Source organism: Pholis gunnellus (genome assembly GCF_910591455.1).
Source record: "Pholis gunnellus genome assembly, chromosome: 2".
Taxonomy (NCBI): domain Eukaryota; kingdom Metazoa; phylum Chordata; class Actinopteri; order Perciformes; family Pholidae; genus Pholis; species Pholis gunnellus.
In genome coordinates, this window is record NC_136536.1 from 12,180,625 (window position 1) to 12,200,551 (window position 19,927).

Consider the following 19,927-nt stretch of genomic DNA (forward strand, 5'->3'; position numbering starts at 1 on the left):
GGCAACTTCAGGTTTCAGATGAATGCCAATCATTCCAACCATTACTTTGTGACGGCAGAATTAAGTGCAATAGTCTATTTCCAAACGCATTTAATTATACCATCGCACACCCAAATATGTTTCTTGGGTGAAGAAAATATATAGTCTAACAAAGGGTAACACGTGATGCTGGTGTGTCTTTTAAGAATGTCCCCAAAAAAGAATTAGGCTCTGATATATTTATGAGTAGCCTATTTGAAAATGCCCTATCTGTGGGCAATGACCTTGTTTAAATATGACTGTTGTGTGGGTGCTGGAGCGCGTGTCTACAAGACGGAGGGGGGGGGGGGGGGGGGGGGGGGCAGATGGAGGCGGGCACGCCCAAACGATGGAGTTGAATGACGCTCGTCTGTTGCTTCTTGTGTATATCGCTGCGTCCTGCGATTGGCGGAGGACAGGGAAAGATACCCAGCGATGGCGCGCCATGGGCGGGTGGATGGCCTGTTTATAAACCCAGCTCGTTCCTCGTGGGCGGGAACAGCAACAGTAGAGAGTAAAAGTGAAGCGCAGGGAGAAAGTGAGAGAGACAGTGGAGGAGAAGAGGCTGTGGTGGCGGCTGTGGGTGACCAGGGTTCGCGGGGGGGCGAGGCGGCCGCCCCTGAATGCCTCTTCATCCGCGCATGGACGACCACCTCAGCCTCCTGCAATCACCCCCGCCAAGCGCAACCCGGGGCGACAACCTGGTGAACCACGGATACACAGAGACAGAGGCCGACGTGATGACTGTTGTCGCGTGTGACAACATGCTAGAAGAGTCGGGGGCTCTCCCGGACCACCACTCTCTGGACCGATATGAACCGGATCACGAATGCTGCGAGAGGGTCGTCATCAACATCTCGGGGTTACGCTTCGAGACGCAACTCAAGACCCTCTCTCAGTTTCCAGAGACTCTGCTGGGGGACCCCAAGAAGAGGATGAGGTACTTTGATCCTCTTAGGAACGAATACTTTTTCGATCGCAATCGACCAAGCTTTGATGCCATTCTTTATTTCTACCAGTCTGGCGGGCGCATCAGGAGACCCGTTAATGTGCCAATTGACATTTTCTCTGAGGAGATCCGCTTCTATGAGCTGGGTGAGGAGGCTATGGAGAAGTTTAGGGAGGATGAGGGCTTTATAAAGGAGGAGGAGCGGCCGTTGCCAGATAATGAATTCCAAAGACAGGTGTGGCTGCTTTTTGAATACCCAGAAAGCTCGGGTCCCGCACGGGGCATAGCGATAGTGTCTGTCCTGGTAATTCTCATCTCCATTGTCATATTCTGCTTAGAGACATTGCCGGAGTTCAGGGACGATAACAGGGATCCGATCACCATTGCACCTGAGTTTAATGGCACACTCCCCTATTTCACCAGCCCCTTCTCTGACCCGTTCTTTGTTGTGGAGACGTTGTGTATCATCTGGTTCTCCTTCGAGCTGCTGGTGCGCTTCTTTGCATGTCCTAGTAAAGCCACGTTCTCCAAAGACATAATGAACATTATTGACATTGTGGCCATCATTCCATATTTCATCACTCTGGGCACAGAGCTGGCAGAGAGGCAAGGAAACGGACAGCAGGCCACGTCATTAGCCATTCTGCGCGTAATCAGGCTCGTTCGAGTTTTTCGCATCTTCAAACTCTCGCGTCATTCCAAAGGGCTCCAAATTTTAGGACAGACTCTGAAGGCCAGTATGCGTGAGCTGGGCCTGCTAATCTTCTTCTTGTTCATCGGTGTCATCCTCTTCTCAAGTGCTGTCTACTTTGCTGAGGTAGACGACCCAGATTCGGGTTTCAGCAGCATCCCGGACGCATTCTGGTGGGCTGTTGTCACCATGACCACCGTGGGATATGGGGACATGCACCCCGTGACAATCGGGGGAAAGATCGTGGGGTCTCTGTGCGCCATCGCTGGTGTGCTGACTATTGCCCTGCCTGTACCTGTCATCGTCTCAAATTTCAACTACTTCTACCACAGAGAGACGGAGGGAGAAGAGCAGGCACAGTACCTGCACGTGGGCAGCTGTCAGCCGCTAACTGACACAGAGGAGCTGAAGAAGACACGCTCCTCTTCCTCGCTTAGCAAGAGCGAGTATATGGTGATAGAGGAGCATGGCATCAACAGCGCGTTCAAGCAGCCGCCCAACTTCCCCACTACCACGCAAATCGACTCGCAGAATTGTGTGAATGTAAACAAAAAGATTTTCACCGACGTGTAGCCAATTATAGAGCCGTGGCCCTGAACACAGGAAGGGGTGGTGCGTAAACACAGCTGCTTCTGTCGCTGCGCACCACAGAGTGGGAAGCTGCGCTAGATCAGACGAAGAAAGAAAGAAAGAGAGCAATCCCTGTCTGTTCAGAGACGCTGCTTTGTGCTCCATTAAAAGAATCAGGATGTTCCAAGTCGGTGATCTGAATTTGAAATTCTGTTTTCTTTTCGCGCTTGGAGAGAAAGAGCTCCTTAAAGTATTAGGCTTATTATTGTGCAATAGCCAATATTTTAATTACAACATAGAAGCTTTATAACTGTGAAAGATGAATACAAATGTATGTTACTCGAAGACAACTCATAAAGTATTAACATGCGTTATGAGTCGTGATCCGTCAGTCATAGCCTATATTATTCAGAATAATTTAAAAATGTGTGTGTTTAAACACATTGTCTGAAAACACAGTTCTGCATATATTATCTCAATTAGACCGTTCTGTTATATGCCTTTATTGTGCGTTAAAGTCTAGTCCAAATGCTACATGTCTTTAAAAATAATCCCCTTTAATTCCTTGATATGGACTGCCCCACTAGTCTATTTAATGCGTAAACGGCACCATATAAACACAGCAGCACGCCGACTGTCGGTGTCTCCTCGTCGGTGCCAGACACACGTAAAAGCGGAGAAACACAGCCCTCTTTCACGCACACATACAGCGATCAAAGATGGAGCTTTCTCTTTGGATGCCTCAAATATAGCCCGCTGTGATGCAGTCGCCATGGCGACGGTGGTTTCCGCGGTAACCCCAGTCACCGTTGCCATGGCACCCTTGTTTCCACAGTAACCTTCCAGGTGGCTTGGAAGCGTATTTTAAGATTCTCGTCTAAAAAGCTTGTCCTCGGTCTCTAATAAGACTGTTCCGTCATCACGCTTTGCGTGCGTAAAAATACATGATCAGGCATGCCCAGCGCCACTATCGACAATCAACAAGCTCACTCAGTGACTTTAGCATTGACACAAAGAAAAATTGAAGTAAGATGGTCTGTTTACAAATTGCCACTTTGCGCTGCCCGCCCAAAATTAAGCAGGCACAACTCAGAGGTGATGAGCCGGGAGAAGTGGAAGGAGAGTCGGCGCGTGAGGAATTATGAATGGACTGGGAGCGCTTTGTGTCTGGCTGTCCCGAGTGCGCTACTGGGGTCGCTCAGCAGAGGCTGCTGTTCTCCCACTGATACAACTGGTAGGTTCTGATCACTGTCATGCCCCTGGCTAAACGTAAAGAGGTAGTTCACAAAGAGTATGAACTACCTCTTTACCTTTAGCTATGAAACCAGTGTTTGTTTTGTTTTTTTGGCAATTCAAGCAGGCCATATTTGTCTAGGTAAAGGTATCTGATTGAGTTACATCTCACAGGTGTAGGTCAAACAGCTACTACTAGCTACTAGACAACTACTTTTTTACTCAATATCCCCAAATATTGTATTTTTTTGTCATAGCTTGTATTAGTGTTAACTTACAGCTGACTTGGTCTATGAAATAAACACGGGCACCAACAACAGGCCCATCTTTTCTCAATGATGCTCCCTGGTGGCCATCATCTCCTAACAGATCAGGTGGCTCACCTGTTTTGTGACCGTTGTCTTCCTTTGTTCCTTTGAGCATGTTTATAAAAATTCATCTTTATTGTAGATTCAGTGTGTGCATTTGGATTAAGGCCCATTGAAAATAATGTTTTCTGTACATCACTCTTGTCTTTGAAACTGCTTTGCACTATAGGTTTATTGACTGTACTCTAATTCAAATGAGGGATGAGGGAGATAACATTTTAAAAGGGCAGGATTGGGGAATCTGTCAAGCCGCCATGTTCTGAATCTATTTAGTTTGACTGTGTGTGCACTTGAACTTGTGCTTGTGGGCACATGTGTGTGGAAGTATACAAATACTATGTTTACCTCTCCAGTCATGGTTGAGTGAAAATAGTGGAGTCTCATTAACTGGCTTACCCTGAAGGCAAAGTGGGAGGTCCCACAGAATGAATGACCTCTTCATTGATTATTCTTTTCCATTTTGCCCCCTGATCTTGACGTCATATATTTTCAGTGAAAAACTCCGTATTGGTCATCAGTTAAATTGCCTACTCATTTCTTAGGTCACATAAAAGCTTCAGTGAGGAGAAACACTGATCTATCGATCAGTGAGCAAGATGTATTATGGAGGAGACAGGAGCTACTTGTTCAACATTGAACTGGATTGGTCAGTCTAGAAGCTATTTTATTAAAATAAGGTACTTAACCATGCACATTCGTCTTTTCTACCCTTCCCCCCTTTGCTAATGTGTATCTCTGAAGCTTAATCCAGTCTCACATTTGTTTCTGTAACAAACTCCAATTACCTCTCCTAACCTCTGCTCCTCTTTCTTTAAGTGTATTACAGTGTAGACATTTAGTTGTTGCTCCAATACAGAGTAAATTGCAGTGAGTGAGCAGTTAGGATGCACATCTGCTCCACTCAAAAACAGCTTAATGGAAAATGTGTCAGTGGGGACAGTTCTAGTAAAATGTGCCCTTGTTACAGGACCTTTGGAGACTCTCTTATCCAAAAGTTGCCGTCCCCTCCTCTCTCCTCTCCTCTCCTCGCCGTCTGAACTGACAGTGTTTACAGTTTGTTTGAGTTATGCACGAGTGGTAATGAGAAAGCAGGGAGAAGAGGAGCAGCCTTGGTTTGATGGGTCTGGCTATGCTGTGTGGCTCTAACAATTTTTCTTTTTCTTCTCTCTCTCTCTCTCGCTCTCTCTCTCACTCTCACTCTCAGATGAAGGTCGTTCCATTTTTCTGCACAAACCTTCTGGAACCCCTGACCCCAATTATACTGCCTCACATTTAGGTAATCAGACTCCGTTTGATAAGGAAAATAAATGTGACATTGTGACATTTCAACTAACATTCACTGATATTTTCTTAGAAATGTTTGCTCAGCTTTATAGATTATCCATTAACCTATAGTGACCCTTTTTTCTCTTTAGGGGCACAATGACTCTGGTCTTCCCGTTAGGCCAGATTGGCTACATTTAAGAGCTCAACTGGATACATTTTTCTTCCCTTACCCTCCTCCTAACCGCTGTCCTCGTGGACTGGGTGCATAGCTCCCACCCACCCGACCACTGAATTTAAAATGTAATCGCAAGAATGACTAAAAACAGACATATAACATATTCTACATACAGTTTTGTAGCTGCAGTTTTCGGACTGCTTCTCTTCTGAAGTTAACACACTGTGAGTGGAACCATCAAAGATCGAGACTGATTCAGGCAGTGACAGAATTCAGCTGGAACTGTGCTATGGACATTTCTCCATACTGCTTTCTATATAAACTTCAAAAGGACAGCCAGCAATTTTGCAAAGCACATTTAATTGCTGGACTTTACACATTCTGTTTTCATATTTCTGGGTAATGATATGACATTACGGACAATAACTGACAAACAGCTTTTGCGGCAAGTCAAAAGTGGCAACAACTGAGGCCAACCGGGATTTTCTGATATGAAACTGTGATACAAATCAAAGACTGTTAGCCATATGCCTTTTTTTTTTTTAGCTCTGTGTGCTCTGTATTGCTAATATGTAAAAATATATATATATATATTTATGTGTGTGTGCTAGTTGCAGCTATTCCCCTGACCTGCACATGGAGAAAGATAGAGAGACATGCATGCACTGTACACACAAACACACACACACACACACACACACACACTCACACACACACACTCACACATATCCATGCCTGTGAATGGCTCTCTTTTATCCCAGAGTGCACTGGTGTTTTCTTTTGGGATGGGGCAGAATAATGTCAGGGGGAGGCTGTGTATTCCATTTTGTTCTGTGTTATTCTGTGCTGTCTTAAACATGACCCATATAAAGAGATTATGAGTTGTACTGTCTTTATTTTGGAGGAGCTGCAGTCTGTTTTCACTCAATTACTGAGAGAATACTCATTTATGTTTTGGAGAATATCTAGGTCCAATTACAGACCTTCTTGCCTGATATGTGTGAGTACTGTATGTTTTGATTATGTCATGACTCGAGACATTTGAAACAACTTTCTCTGTGTGGATGTTATACAGTTAATCCACTTACAGTATATCATTCACTCCAGTATGGTGTTAATAAATGATAATACGTGTTTTCAGTGCTTTTACAATATCAAAATGTAATTCTGTGCATGACAAATACAATAGTGACATTATAAAAGCTGTAATCATTCAATGTTATCTAATTTCACAAGATAATCGTAGCATCCATAAATATGCTGTTGGCACTGCTGTTGTCACTGTTTAATAAGTGTTTCCCACGCAGAGACGTACACAGTGACAGTCTTTTCCTCGTGAAAAAAATGGTGTTTGGCTCGCAGCAACAGTCTCCACCGTGATTGTGCTGAACCTCTCTGTATCAGGGTGCCTGGGCCAATTCTTTATGAGATTATACTTCATCTATTTGTAAACATCAATGCAACAGACGGATAACATTGACAAATAAAATACTCTATTTCTATCTGACAGATTTAATAACTGCAACATCACCAGGGATTTAAATTGGGCTTGGAAAATAAATAGTGAGTCCCAATTTCAAGAGAACATTATTGCCGCACATTAGGCTGCATGGCTGAACCCTAAAGAGACCTGAACTGTGTATGAGTCCAGTGGAAAACTTCATATCATCTCTGTGCCGCAGGAGGTAAATATTAACATTCTCACAGACGTTTACAGCCATCACACTGTCATCCTGTGTATGAGCAAGTGTGCTTTATTGCTCCAGTGAGCCCACCAGCTCGCTAATAACTCTGGCACATCTCTAGGCTATTGTGTGTCCACAAGTACCAAACCGCCTTTCTTTAAGGTGATTGGAAATGTGGTCATAGTTGTTGACTAAATACTCCAGATGTGTATCAGTGCAGCACAACTATAGACAACTCTTATCCCCTTTTAAACTATTTATCTATCTGGCTCTTTGCTGTTTTTTTTCTTTCTTTCTCTGGCTTTACTATTAAACATGTTGGTGAAAGATATCTGCCTTTGAGATCACAAAAATACCTATGACGTCATCAAAGCTCCCCGCCAGCCATGGCGCTTCACCGGGAAATCTCCATAGCAACAAGGGAAGGTTTGTCGAGCAAGTTGAAGAGACTGGCCATGTAGGACAGACTCGGCCCTCTTCAGGTGCACTGAAGGTATCAAGCTGTCTGTGATAATATCATCAGTGTCTATGTGCCCGTGACTTCTGAGAAGGGCGAGTGTGGGTCGTGCGTCATTTTGTGTGTCTGTGTGTTTTGAGTGTGTGTCTGGAAGAGGATCAGGGTATTGCCCGGGTAGATTGGGTCTCACCATGCAGGGACTCCATTTGAACAGCAGTCCAAGTGGAGATGAGGCCAACAGCAGATTGAATGTGCACGCGCACACATACACAGATGTCAGCACGAGAGGATCACAGCTAATTCTCCTACATATGTGGCTGAACTACTTCACTCTTATTCACCCGCCCGCTCACTCAGGTCAACACATGTTAAATTATCTGTGTGTCCCTTGACTCGCCTTAAGACCCGTGGTGACCCGAGCTTTTGAGGCAGTAGCACCAAGGTTGTGGAATGCTCTGCCTGCACCCCTACGTTTTGCTGTTTCTGTGAACTCATTCAAAAATCAGCACAAGACACGCCTGTTTAGACTGGCGTTTGGGTAAAAACTCATGTCTATAGGCCTGCTTTTAAGCCATGTTTTAATTGTGTACTTTCTGTTTTTTTGTGCATTCTTAAATGTAAATGGTTGGCCCTTATATGGTCACATTGTGTTTTTTATGTTTGTAATTCTGCCCCTGTTAAGCACTTTGAACCAAAACCGTTGACTCTCACTCTCTTTTGAAATGAATACAATAATCATTACAAATTTCCCTAACATACAAAACATGATAGAAGAGAAGATACAACTTTTGATTTCCCTCACACCTGCCACCTACAATGCATTTTTCTCTGTGACTTGCAGTTATGTGCTATTTCCATGTTCAGTAGCAGAGCCATGCCATTGGTAGCTGGGAAGGATGGTTGCTAAGGGTGATGATGCTGTTGCTAGTGCTTCTGACTAATTCTGGATGCTGATTGGCTGATCGGTTACAGTTTCCAGCCACAAGCTGAGTAGACAAGGTGGGACTGCCCATCCAGACATGTGCATTGTATGTAAACACACAAAACAATCTCAGACAAACGCACTCAAACACATGCAGGCGCACAAATAAGAAACATTCAAAACAATATCTGCAGCATATTCAGACCCAGATGACACATTAGATTTTTTTTTCTAGCTGTTGGGGTGATCTGCTGCCAGTCATCTCAGTTTTTTGCTGTCAAAACAAACAGATGGTGAAGAGGGTGATAGTGTGAAACAGCGAGAGATGCTGCTGTGCTCTGCTGGATGACTCATCACTCTGTCACTGTGACCTTTATCTGCTACCCTCTCCACCTCTGTTGTCCCGTCTCCTCCATTCATTTTCATTTTCTGCACACTTAACTTCAATTTCCTGCTGACTATGTTCGTCTCCTCACTTGCTCCTCTACCAAGCCTCTTCTCTGCAACGCATATATGAGCTCTTCCTGACGTCATTCCAACCTTTTCCTCGCTTTTCCGTCCTCCCTTGCGTCCTCCGCTCCTGTCACCATCATTTCTGTGGGGTCGGGTGTTGCCGTCCTCAACGAGGCTCCGGTATGCTGGCTCTGACAGGGTGCTGCCACAAGTCCCTGTCAAGTAAGACACACACCACCGACAGAATGGCAACAGACTGGAGCTCATATGCATTAGCTGTTGATTTGATTGAACTGACTAGACAGGCTGCACTTAACTGCTGCTTGCAGTGTGGGAAGAAAACACTTAATAGGGGAGATTTCCGAATTCAATGAATGTTTCAAAGCATGCTGCTAAGCCTCATTGTAAAGGAGATCTCTTCATACGGCAAACATATTCAGCTGTGCATACTCATGCAGTATAGATATCATTAATATACGCCCAAGTTTCCTCCCTAAGCTAAGCCACACCTCCAGACCAGTTGGGTCATCGATTTTTTTCTCTCTTGTTTTCGAAGGCTGGTGAGAACAACATAAAGTGAAACCACATCCAGAATCAATAATAGAGTACTCTACTCCAAAGGTGAGGACAGATCTCATCATGAAAGCAGTGATCCTCATCAGCCTGGCTGCTCTCAACAGGCAGGTAGGCAACTTCCAAGGTCAATCTCTAAATATAGAGGGACCCCAGAGGGAGGCATGCAGGGAGAGAGATAGGTGAGGGGAGAAAATGAAGAAGGATGAAGGGACAAAAAAAAAGCTGATGTGGTAATTAAGTTTCTTGGCTCATTGTCAAAGAGGACAATGCCTGTTGCAGAGCGCTATTTAGATGCCTACAGGCAAAAATGAATTAGGAATAAAATCAGGATTTCCTGGTGCTCACAGTGAAATGAAAGGAAAACAGTTTCTTGTCTTGGAGCTATAAAGAATCACGGAGTCAGTATGACTTTGTCTAAATGTGTGTGTGTGTCAGTGTGTGCACATGTTCTAGTAGTGACTGCATGCACCTGCCAATACAGTAGGCTATTACATCTGTGTGTGAGTGTGTTGTGAGTGAGTGATCACCTGCTGCAGCACCAGCAGAGGTCACCCAGGACAGAGCCCCTCCCCTGCAGTCTGCTGTCATAAGTTGGATCGGCGCCCTCCTCTCTCCTTCACTCCGTCTGTTACTCACGCTCATCATCCCTCTCTCACTTCCACACATTCTGCTGCATAGAAAAGGGTGGACATTGTAGGTGTGCAGGTGTGCTGACTCACATACTGACACACAAATATGCTGATCATCTCACAACACATCTCAACTGAGCTATTTGTGGGGATTGCAGTGACGGATCAAAAACTCGTTTATTCTCTGAGTAGGATAATTGTATTAATTGTGCTTATATCTGGGGAACAATGGGTTCTATGCAAATTGTGGAGTTCTGGGAACTCACTGCACGTTCCTGTTGTCCTCACTATTTCATCTACATTTCTGTCTAGAAATGTTGGGGTACCCCGTTAGCCATGGGCCCCTGTCCAGCAACAGAAATGCACCAGCTGGCACAAGAGAACTCAGTCACGAATTGCCCGATGGAAAAAAAAAAGATGTTTTTTAAACAATGAAAAAGTACTCAGATGTGATTACAGGCATCATGTGGGGTTGTTAGTGGAAAAGCATTCTTAAGTTTCTTTATGAGGTTCCATGTGGTCTGCTCGGCTGAATACAAAACAGAATCAATGGTTCCATTCTGCTGAGACTTGGCACAACCTGAAGGTGAGAGGGAACTGGAAACAGAATTGAGGATTTAAAATGGTTGGAGAATGAATGGCCCTCAAAACTAGTCTAGATCAACTGTGTACAAGAAATATGAAACTATCAGTTGCCTACTTTATTCTATAGATCAGAGGTTTTTCAAACACTAAGGGTCATCCTACGACAAAATCAAGACAGTTGTGCCCAAACACTCAAATTTATATTTAAATAATATATATTTACGGAATCCATCGCTCCTCCTTATTTTTTGTCTTGCAGTTGGTAAACCGGAAGCATGTTGTTATGGATTCAGTGAGTTTTTATGTGGGCTACATCTAAAAAAATGTTACGTTTTGGCAGCATTCAAATATGCTTCATTAGCCATTCCTGTTTGGCTGTACAGTATTCTATAACTGGATTACTTTTATACCAAAGAAAAGGTGTAAATGTTATACAAGTTCTGGAGGTGTTAGGAGCGGTGTTTTTCAGTGGTTTTATTAGCAATGGATTTCGGGGCATAAAGGAATCACAGGAAAGTGTAGGGCACACTGAATCTAGTTATAAATTTGTTCAGATTATGAGATTTTTTTTACACAAATTGTGTCTATCAGGCTTTAGGGGTTCTTTTTCTGGCTAATTACAGATCTCCCTCGACTAACATTTCTCTTAAACATATCAAACATATTGTCTCTGCACTTTCTGCAAAACATTCAATGCAAGTGTTATTCTATTGTTTTCTTATCTTTTTTTTCCCCTGGCTAGCAGCTAAAGATATGGTTTGGATAAGGTTAGATTGTGGCTCAGATAAGAGATCATTCATTTATGGTTGGTATACTAAAACAAGTTGGTTAAGGTTAAAGAAAAGAGTGTGGTCAAGATTATGAGCACTGCATTCTAACATGAAACATTGCCAGTGTATGCAATTTCAAAGTAGTCACAAGAATGAAATGAAACATAAATCATCGGAGAATGACTCGCCTTTCCCCCAACCCCAACTAACTCGATCCCATATCCCATACCCTCTGTGCCCTCTTCCCCATCCTGCTAATAATAAAACTGTATTCTAGATAATTGCTGTGAATGTGGTGGCAGATAAAGAATAATTACTTGTCTGATACCCAGCATTGGATATTGGTGGCTGGGCTCTTAGCTGCTCCCCATTTAGAATTGTGCCTTCTCATTTACATTCATGGACGATGAGAAATTAAGAGTTCCCAGCCATCAGTCAGCGTGCTTATGTAAAAGGGTCAATAGCTCATTGAGACCTTCAGCCATCAGCTCTGTGCAGAGTGGGCTACTGCTGCAGTCCCTCTGGGGTTGGGTTATCATCTGTATCAGTATTTTGACACTTTCATTGGAGAATAATTAGATAACATGTTCAACCTGTCCTTGGACAATATAAATGACAGAACAAGGAGAACACATGGGGGAGGACATGTAAAATTCCTCGTGTATTCTTTGGGTAGTTGCGTCTCTTTTCTTTCTTTCATGTGTGTGATTCCCGCGCTCTACCTGAAGACATCACCTGACCCACTTTCAAGCAGTGGAGGGGAAAAGGGCAGGAAGACTGTCTGCAGGGAAAATGAGCTGCAGGATAGTTATTTGACTGTGTAATTAGTGTCCTCTGTATGTGTGAGTGTGTGCCTGCATGTGCTTAACAGGTCTGTGCAGTAATTAGTGGCCTGTGATAAAGTACACATGACAAACTACTGGAGCCTGCCTTTGTATTCTATTTTACATGAATGACCTCACAGGGACCACACACCCATAGAGATCAACTTGTGGGTTCTACCATCATGAGCCCATACTGTAATATTCTTCGAACTAAAGTAACAAAGTACACAGACAAACATGTACACAAATAGATTATCCTTAAACAGACACAGAGGCATGCCAGCAGCCATTCAGACCGGTGCACCCAGTCAAGTGCTCAAACCATGAGATAGGAAAATAATGACAAAATGACTCAGGTACGAGTAGTTCAGGCAGGAACTTTGGTGTTCTGCTCAAACAGGACATGCACAGGTAGCTGCTGGCTCATTATCCCTCATTCCCCTAATCCATTGCTCTCATTTCAGTTCAGAGGAAGATTTTCCACATCTGCATTTCTCTTTTCAAATTTTTTCCTGACTGAAATAAAACATCATACAGTTCGTATTCTTCCTATTCATTTTCTTTCTATCTTCGGGCCAGACCAAATTTGCTGTGTGGACATGTTTGTTTGAAAACCGTTACCACCCTGTGGTGGGCGATGCTTCCCCTTTAATGTGGAGCAGAGAGGACAAGAGTGTCGGGGAGCGCAGAGCGATGGGGCGAGGCGCGCGTGAAGATCTTAGTATGCTCCGCGATGCCCGGCTGCAGCCCACGCATCTCAACTATGGTGAATTATGGTGAAATATGAGAGACATGGGAAGAGGCGGCAGCTCAAAAACAGTTGGTCGTGATGAGGTGACACATCCGCTGGACAGATTAGTCAAATATGGGAAGAAGGACAGCTATGAAGGAATGGACTCACGAACCCAAGGCACCTTTTAAGAGGAGACAAACTGGATAAAAATACATGCGTCTGCGCACCAAGAGAACCAGGGTGAATTCCTGCATGCCATTATCTGAAATATATGCTGTCGTCCGACAGATAACGCTATGCTGCTTTGTTTAGTGCATGGAGTCTATTGTGGCTGTCCATGATCCACACAGGAGAGGGTTGCAAATGGCTTGAGCATGTCTAGCACCTGCACTCCAAACTCTCACTCGCGCTTGCCAGTCCACTACAACACTGTCATGTAATGTTTGAAACCCCCAGTGCATGAACCGGGCTGCTTCGTCTCCAATTTAGGGGGGAAAAATAGGTTTGCACCTATGAAAAACGCCCTCAGAGGACTGCGTTTTTCCATGGAATGGGTTGCGAAATTAAGCCTCCATTTTTTACTAATGTGCATCCTTGGTGTATTGATATGGTTATTCCCCATCAGAAAAAAAGAGTGTGAAGATAAGTTAAACGAATTAACATTTTAACGAGCTAAAAACAAAAAAAAACCTTCAGGAGGAATACGGACCTGTTTGGAGATCAAACAGGTGATTTCGCTTTAGATGAGATCTGCCATGGGTGCCACCGAGTAGAAATACTGACAGCAACGCCTCCCGCAAACCTCCCTTCACCAATAAGTCTCTGCAGATATCGGAGGATTACCTTTGTTGTTGCAGGCGGCAGCGTATTGTTCTGAAGAGGGGGCGTCATATTTTGCTGATGCCAATTTCTTTTTAGATTTGCCCACGTTATTCCTAAACCACAACCCACCCCACCAGCTTCAACCTGTAGCCTTAGCTGCATCACAACATGTAGCCTATCTGCTGGTCACTGAGGCGAAGGAGGTAACTCCTGCATCCTGACGCCTTGTCCCATCTCCCACTCCCGCGCCGATGCAGAGCCAGAGCTTCGGGCGATATATGGCTGGCAGAGAGGAGCTGCTCTGACCGCGGGGGGCTGACTTTTGACCGAACACTTCTGCTGGGCGCATTACCACCAGAGGACACATTGTAAACAAGCATTACAAGCGTCAGTGCACATAGGTAGGACTTTTTGTTTTTTTTATTCAGATATTGTTGCTTTGACTACGAAATCACACATACGTGGCTGTGTCTTTAAAAGTAAAATAGTGTGGCCTGAAATAGGCCTAGTCTCCAAAACTATGCATCTTCATACATTTTGCTTTTGTGCAGTGGCCTATGAAATTAGAAAGTTATTGTCAACAAACAGCTCTGCTGTAATGCAGTGGGCTATGTCAACCATATGACAAATATGCTTAAATATAATACTGATAATTTGATCATTGATTTGTTGAAGTTTTTCTCGGCTTTCGAAGGGAATTGTCGTCTCAGACAGAGGAAATTCATCTCTGAGATTGTATGGAGCACTCAGCATATAATCAGATTTGTTGGTTGTAACTGCACCCTGTGAGAGCTGATACAGTATTACTGGCTGGCATATTGATCCTGCAGTGTTCTCATATGAGAGAGAACTCATAACCTAATACACATAGACACAATGGAGCCAATGTGCTCAAGTGGCTCTGTCCCCATCTCATGCTTGTTATTTTCAACTGCCCATCTCTTGCCTGTTTACAGGAAGGACTTGAAATAACACAACATTTCTAGGAATTACTCACAATTTTAGTCAGTGAAAGATGTTACATTTAACTAATTGATTGTTTCAGAAATATATACCAGTGGATACAAGTTATTAAATATGTATGCTACAAATCTTGCGCATTGCCATCAAAACTTAACATGGAACACAATGGTTATCACAATAATCTTGCAGTTTTTCTCTGCTTTCTTTCCTGTAGCTCTTCGCAGACGGATCTTCCTGTACCTGAACCCACGAGTGTGTGGTGCCTTTACCTCCTCGTGGCCCTGCCGTGGCCCCACCCTGTCTGAAACCTGCAGGTCCCATCTTTCTCCAGCATGACGGTTGCTACCAGCGACCCTGCGGACGAGGCCGCAGCACATCCGGGTCAGCCTCATGACCTGTATGACCCAGAGCTGGATCAGGAATGCTGCGAGAGGGTCGTCATCAACATCTCAGGCTTGCGCTTTGAGACACAACTCAAAACCCTCTCCCAGTTTCCAGAGACGCTGCTGGGTGATCCCAAGAAAAGGATGAGGTATTTTGATCCTCTCCGGAACGAGTACTTTTTTGATCGCAATCGACCGAGTTTTGATGCCATTCTGTATTATTACCAATCTGGAGGGAGGCTGCGACGGCCTGTTAACGTGACCCTGGACATTTTTTCTGAGGAGATCCGGTTTTATGAATTGGGTGAGGAGGCTATGGAAATCTTCAGGGAGGATGAAGGTTTCATAAAGGAAGAGGAGCGGCCTCTGCCAGAGAATGAGTTTCAGAGACAAGTGTGGTTGCTGTTTGAGTATCCAGAGAGCTCAGGTCCTGCGCGCATCATTGCCATCATCTCTGTCATGGTGATTCTTATTTCTATTGTCAGCTTCTGCCTGGAGACATTGCCAGTTTTCCGAAATGATGATGAGGAGATGTACAATTATCCATTACAGTCCATGTCCAACGCCACCTCTACCTATGACAGCTCAGCTTATTATAAGGATCCTTTCTTCATCGTGGAGACGCTCTGTATCATCTGGTTCTCTTTTGAGTTCCTCGTTAGGTTCTTTGCCTGTCCCAGTAAAGCTGGGTTTTTTGGCAACATCATGAACATCATTGATATTGTGGCCATTATCCCCTACTTTATCACCCTGGGTACAGAGCTAGCAGAGAAGCCAGAGGACGGCCAGGCAGGCCAGCAGGCTATGTCTTTGGCTATTCTCCGTGTCATTCGTCTAGTCAGGGTGTTTCGTATCTTTAAACTCTCCCGTCACTCCAAGGGGCTCCAGATCTTGGGCCAGACTCTGAAGGCCAGTATGCGCGAGTTAGGCCTCCTCATCTTCTTCCTGTTCATCGGCGTGATCCTCTTTTCCAGTGCTGTCTACTTTGCAGAAGCAGATGAGCCAGATTCCCAGTTCAGCAGCATTCCTGAGGCCTTTTGGTGGGCAGTGGTTTCCATGACCACAGTGGGCTATGGAGACATGGTCCCAACAACCATTGGAGGAAAGATTGTAGGGTCTCTCTGCGCAATTGCCGGTGTGCTGACTATTGCCCTGCCTGTACCTGTCATTGTGTCAAACTTCAACTACTTCTACCACAGAGAGACGGAGGGCGAGGAACAGGCACAGTATCTGAATACCCCAAGTGTGCCTAAAGCCAGCTCAGCAGACGATCTGAAGAAGAGTGGTCGGAGCGGCAGTGGGTCCACTCTCAGTAAATCTGACTATGTGGAGATACAGGAGGCTGTGAACCACAGCACTGAGAACTTCAGACCAGAGGGCATAAAAACAGGAAACTGTACACTGGCCAACACTAACTATGTAAACATCACTAAGATGCGTACAGATGTATAATGTGAGCTACTGTACATGGTTGACTTCAGCTGGGGTCTGCAAGGGGAGGATTAAGGTGTGACACTATGTATTGAAAAATATATGGCGCCCAGTATTTGAGTCCAAAGCAGATACGTGGGTTTAACTTAGAGAAAAGGTCAGTCAAGAGGACCTCTTGTTGTCTCACATCTTGTGGACCAATCAGCGCATATCATAGAGTGGCCACCCGTCTTATTTAGGACATTGTCAGTGTCTGCATGGAGTCAGTCTTACCTATGTGACAGTAGTCACCCTGCTCGCAACAGTAGCCAAATAGTAGCCTAACCAGTAATAACCAATATTAACAGTGTTAAGGGACCACTAGTTTCTACCTTCTTGCTCAAACTGCCGCTGGGAGAAGATGGACGATAACAACAATTTACATCAGTGTGACATTTATTTTAAAATGTAACTTAACTTATTAACTTGTGATACAAAGCAGGCCATATTATCAGCATTCATGAGCAACTTTAATCTGCCGCTCTAACTGCCAAGGTCCTGACTCAGAGAAAAACAATGTCACCAAGATCACATCTCTACTGTCAGGGGAAAACTGAAATGCGCAATAAGTGCGCGCGAGAGAGAGAGAGAGACACCAATACGCTTTTGGACCAAATGGTCCTTTGTTGCTTTCTCTGTCTGCCTGAGGGCCCTAGCATTCATCTCTTGGCCACTTCTAGATATGTCCAGTACAAGCTAATGGTTTCTGTTGAGACCAACAGATAGATAATGTTCTGTGCTGTATTACCGGACCATAAATAGCACACCTTTTTCCTGCCATTTTTCTTCAATGAAGCTCAAGTGGATTTACAGTAAGAACACTCTCGCCAAGACTTTGCCTTTTTTTGTTTCCAGCCAATGTAGGCTAGCAGGTGGACAAAAGAAATGTCTCAGTAAACAGAATGAATGTTTATTTATTGATGTGTATTGATTTGATGAATGTTTTTTTAGTAATATGATGAATGTGTGCTTCTCACCGACGTTTTTCTTTGATTAAGATACGTGATGTAGAAAGATAGTGATTGTTTTCTCGGCGGCATTCTGAGTGAGTGCCTATTTCTCCATCCTCTCAACTTTACCTTAAAGTGTCTCTTTAGCTGCCACCCTGGTCCACTGTAACAGATGTACAGTAAGAAGTGTTCAGTTTAAAACCACTGCCCAGTATAAATGTTGCTGTTCTTGACTTCATATCATTCCGCTTTTGTAGAAATAGATCAAATGAGATTAAGGCGTAAACTATAATTACATTTAACCAAGGTCAAGATTTATGGCAGCAAAGTTAACTAGTTGTATGTATAAGGCTTTTATGGTACTGTATTAACTCTAACAGTTTAAAAGGATTTTTTTAAGGACCTACAACCAAAGACAGAGCACAGTGATGAACTAAAATGAATCTATTACACCTTTACGGTCATTTGTCGTACCACCAATGCCATCTTTGTGTTACTCAGTCTAATTTCCACCCAGGGATCAATAAAGTATTCTGATTGCTGGATAAGTGGCAAGAAGCAATGGCATTTCTCCTCCCAAACAATTGGTAACAATTATTAAACTTTGCCTGTCTCTGGAACAAGTTAAAAGTGTTGATAGCTCAATTATTAGACCACCAAAGACAAATGTGCTGCCACCTGGCATACTGTATCCTGGGTTGTAAAAGAGATTAATTTAGTTCTCAGTATTTTTTTTTCTTTGTGATACTCAATGCAGTTCAAACAATCATACCATTGGCGCATTTTGCCCACATAATGCAGGACCAAGGCTATGTGTCCTTCATCTGCTTTTTATCAAACAGCAACTCTGCTATTGTAGTCCTTTGAAGTATTCATTGTAGCATGAATTAGTATGAATAATATTTAAAAAGTAAATTGGCATCAATATATTACTATATCTATACTGCGGCTACGTGCAAAAACTGTATGCTCTAAAAGTATATGTCATGCTTTGCATAAGCATCTTCTTTCCATCGTTATTTGAGATATTATTGAGTCCCAATCTATGTGAATTAGTTACCTAGAGAGGGTTGCGTGTCCACGGAAAGATTTTACTCTCACGAATGTATGGAGAAAGTAACAACAGGTTCAACATGAGAGAAAACAGGGAAGGTTTGAGAGGGGAGGAGAGTCCAAATCCACACGCCAGACTCCAGAACAGGGATAGCTAAACATTTGATCAACATTTCAGAGGTTAACTAACGCTAACTTAAGTTTTAACGTCTTTATAGTCAGTTGCAGTCACAACCCAGTAACTGTGTCTTATAGTGAAAGCACAACAACAGCTACTACTGTATCTGCTGCCAGCCCAGTAGATGCACAGATTCAAACAGTCAGTCGGGCAGACTTTTTGCCCAGCCAAGTGCATCATAATGCTCCAAGGGACTGTCTGAGTGCGCTTATCTCTGATCTATAGGCCCATCACGCTCAGTGTTGTCTGTGTGTGTGTGTGTGTGTGTGTGTGTGTGTGTGTGTGTGTGTGTGTGTGTGTGTGTGTGTGTGTGTGTGTGTGTGTGTGTGTGCGTGTGTGAGTGACAGAGAAAATGAAAGAGACAAAGAGATTGTGAGAAATAGAGAGCTTTTAGACTCAGACTTCAGCAGTTATCTAAGACACTGGTCTTCTTGACTCCAGGTCCGGTGCTCTGTATATTCTACTCGATCCAAGCACACTGTATACAGCCTGTGCATATCTTCAACACATGCATGTAGTACATTAAACAAAGTGGAAGGAATGTCCTGCCACACTCACTAGAGATGAGATCTATGAGCATGTGTTGACTTATGAGATAAGCTGCAGTTTCAGCCGAGTACTGGGGATTGCAGGAAAGAGAGGAAAGGTTGGGAAGGGAAAATACGATAATGAAAGTAAGATAAACACTGCCCACACCCTCTTTATCTGTCTGATCTGATGTGTACTTGTATTATTCTAAACTGTTGTTGTGTGCTGGAACACCTATGTGACTTTATGTGGCTTGAACGCTTCGCCTGGACTATTGAAGTGAATCTCTGTCAAGACTGAAAACGTTCTTTTGAAGAAACCAACAGCCCGGCACATCAGCATCATCTTGACCAAGGAAAACACATCTTTGCTGCGTCGTTGCTGTACTCCACATACAAGAGGACAATTGAACACATACAGCCGGTGTACACACACACACACTGCCTGTGATGGTCATGTTTGCTTTTCAGGACAGACACCTATTGAACTTCAAGGCCACAACGTGAATGGTCTCAAACCCACTATTGGTGGTGAACAGACGTAGCCATGTAAACAATGTATCTAAGAGTTACAGCTGCTTTCAATGATGTCTTGAAATGCCTAAAGCTTCAACTTTAAAACAAGCTTGTACAGATTCCTGTGTAGCGGGGAGTCAAAGTGTATGCTTGCTGAATTA

General features: G+C 43.9%; 2 protein-coding genes across 2 annotated transcripts; both read left to right on the forward strand.

Annotated features, from left to right (window-relative positions):
* Positions 1–377: 377 nt before the first annotated feature.
* LOC306713111 (potassium voltage-gated channel subfamily A member 3) lies at positions 378–2,231 on the forward strand (the record flags this gene model as incomplete). Its single annotated transcript, XM_079182690.1, is given in 4 exon segments — positions 378–434; positions 436–616; positions 619–638; positions 642–2,231. Coding segments are annotated over 4 exon segments (1,848 nt in total).
* A 12,790-nt stretch (positions 2,232–15,021) lies between these two features.
* Positions 15,022–16,524, forward strand: kcna2b (potassium voltage-gated channel, shaker-related subfamily, member 2b; the record flags this gene model as incomplete). The annotated part of the gene is made up of 1 exon (XM_079178318.1): positions 15,022–16,524. One exon carries the CDS (start codon positions 15,022–15,024, stop codon positions 16,522–16,524), a length of 1,503 nt encoding a protein of 500 aa, XP_079034444.1.
* Positions 16,525–19,927: the final 3,403 nt, after the last annotated feature.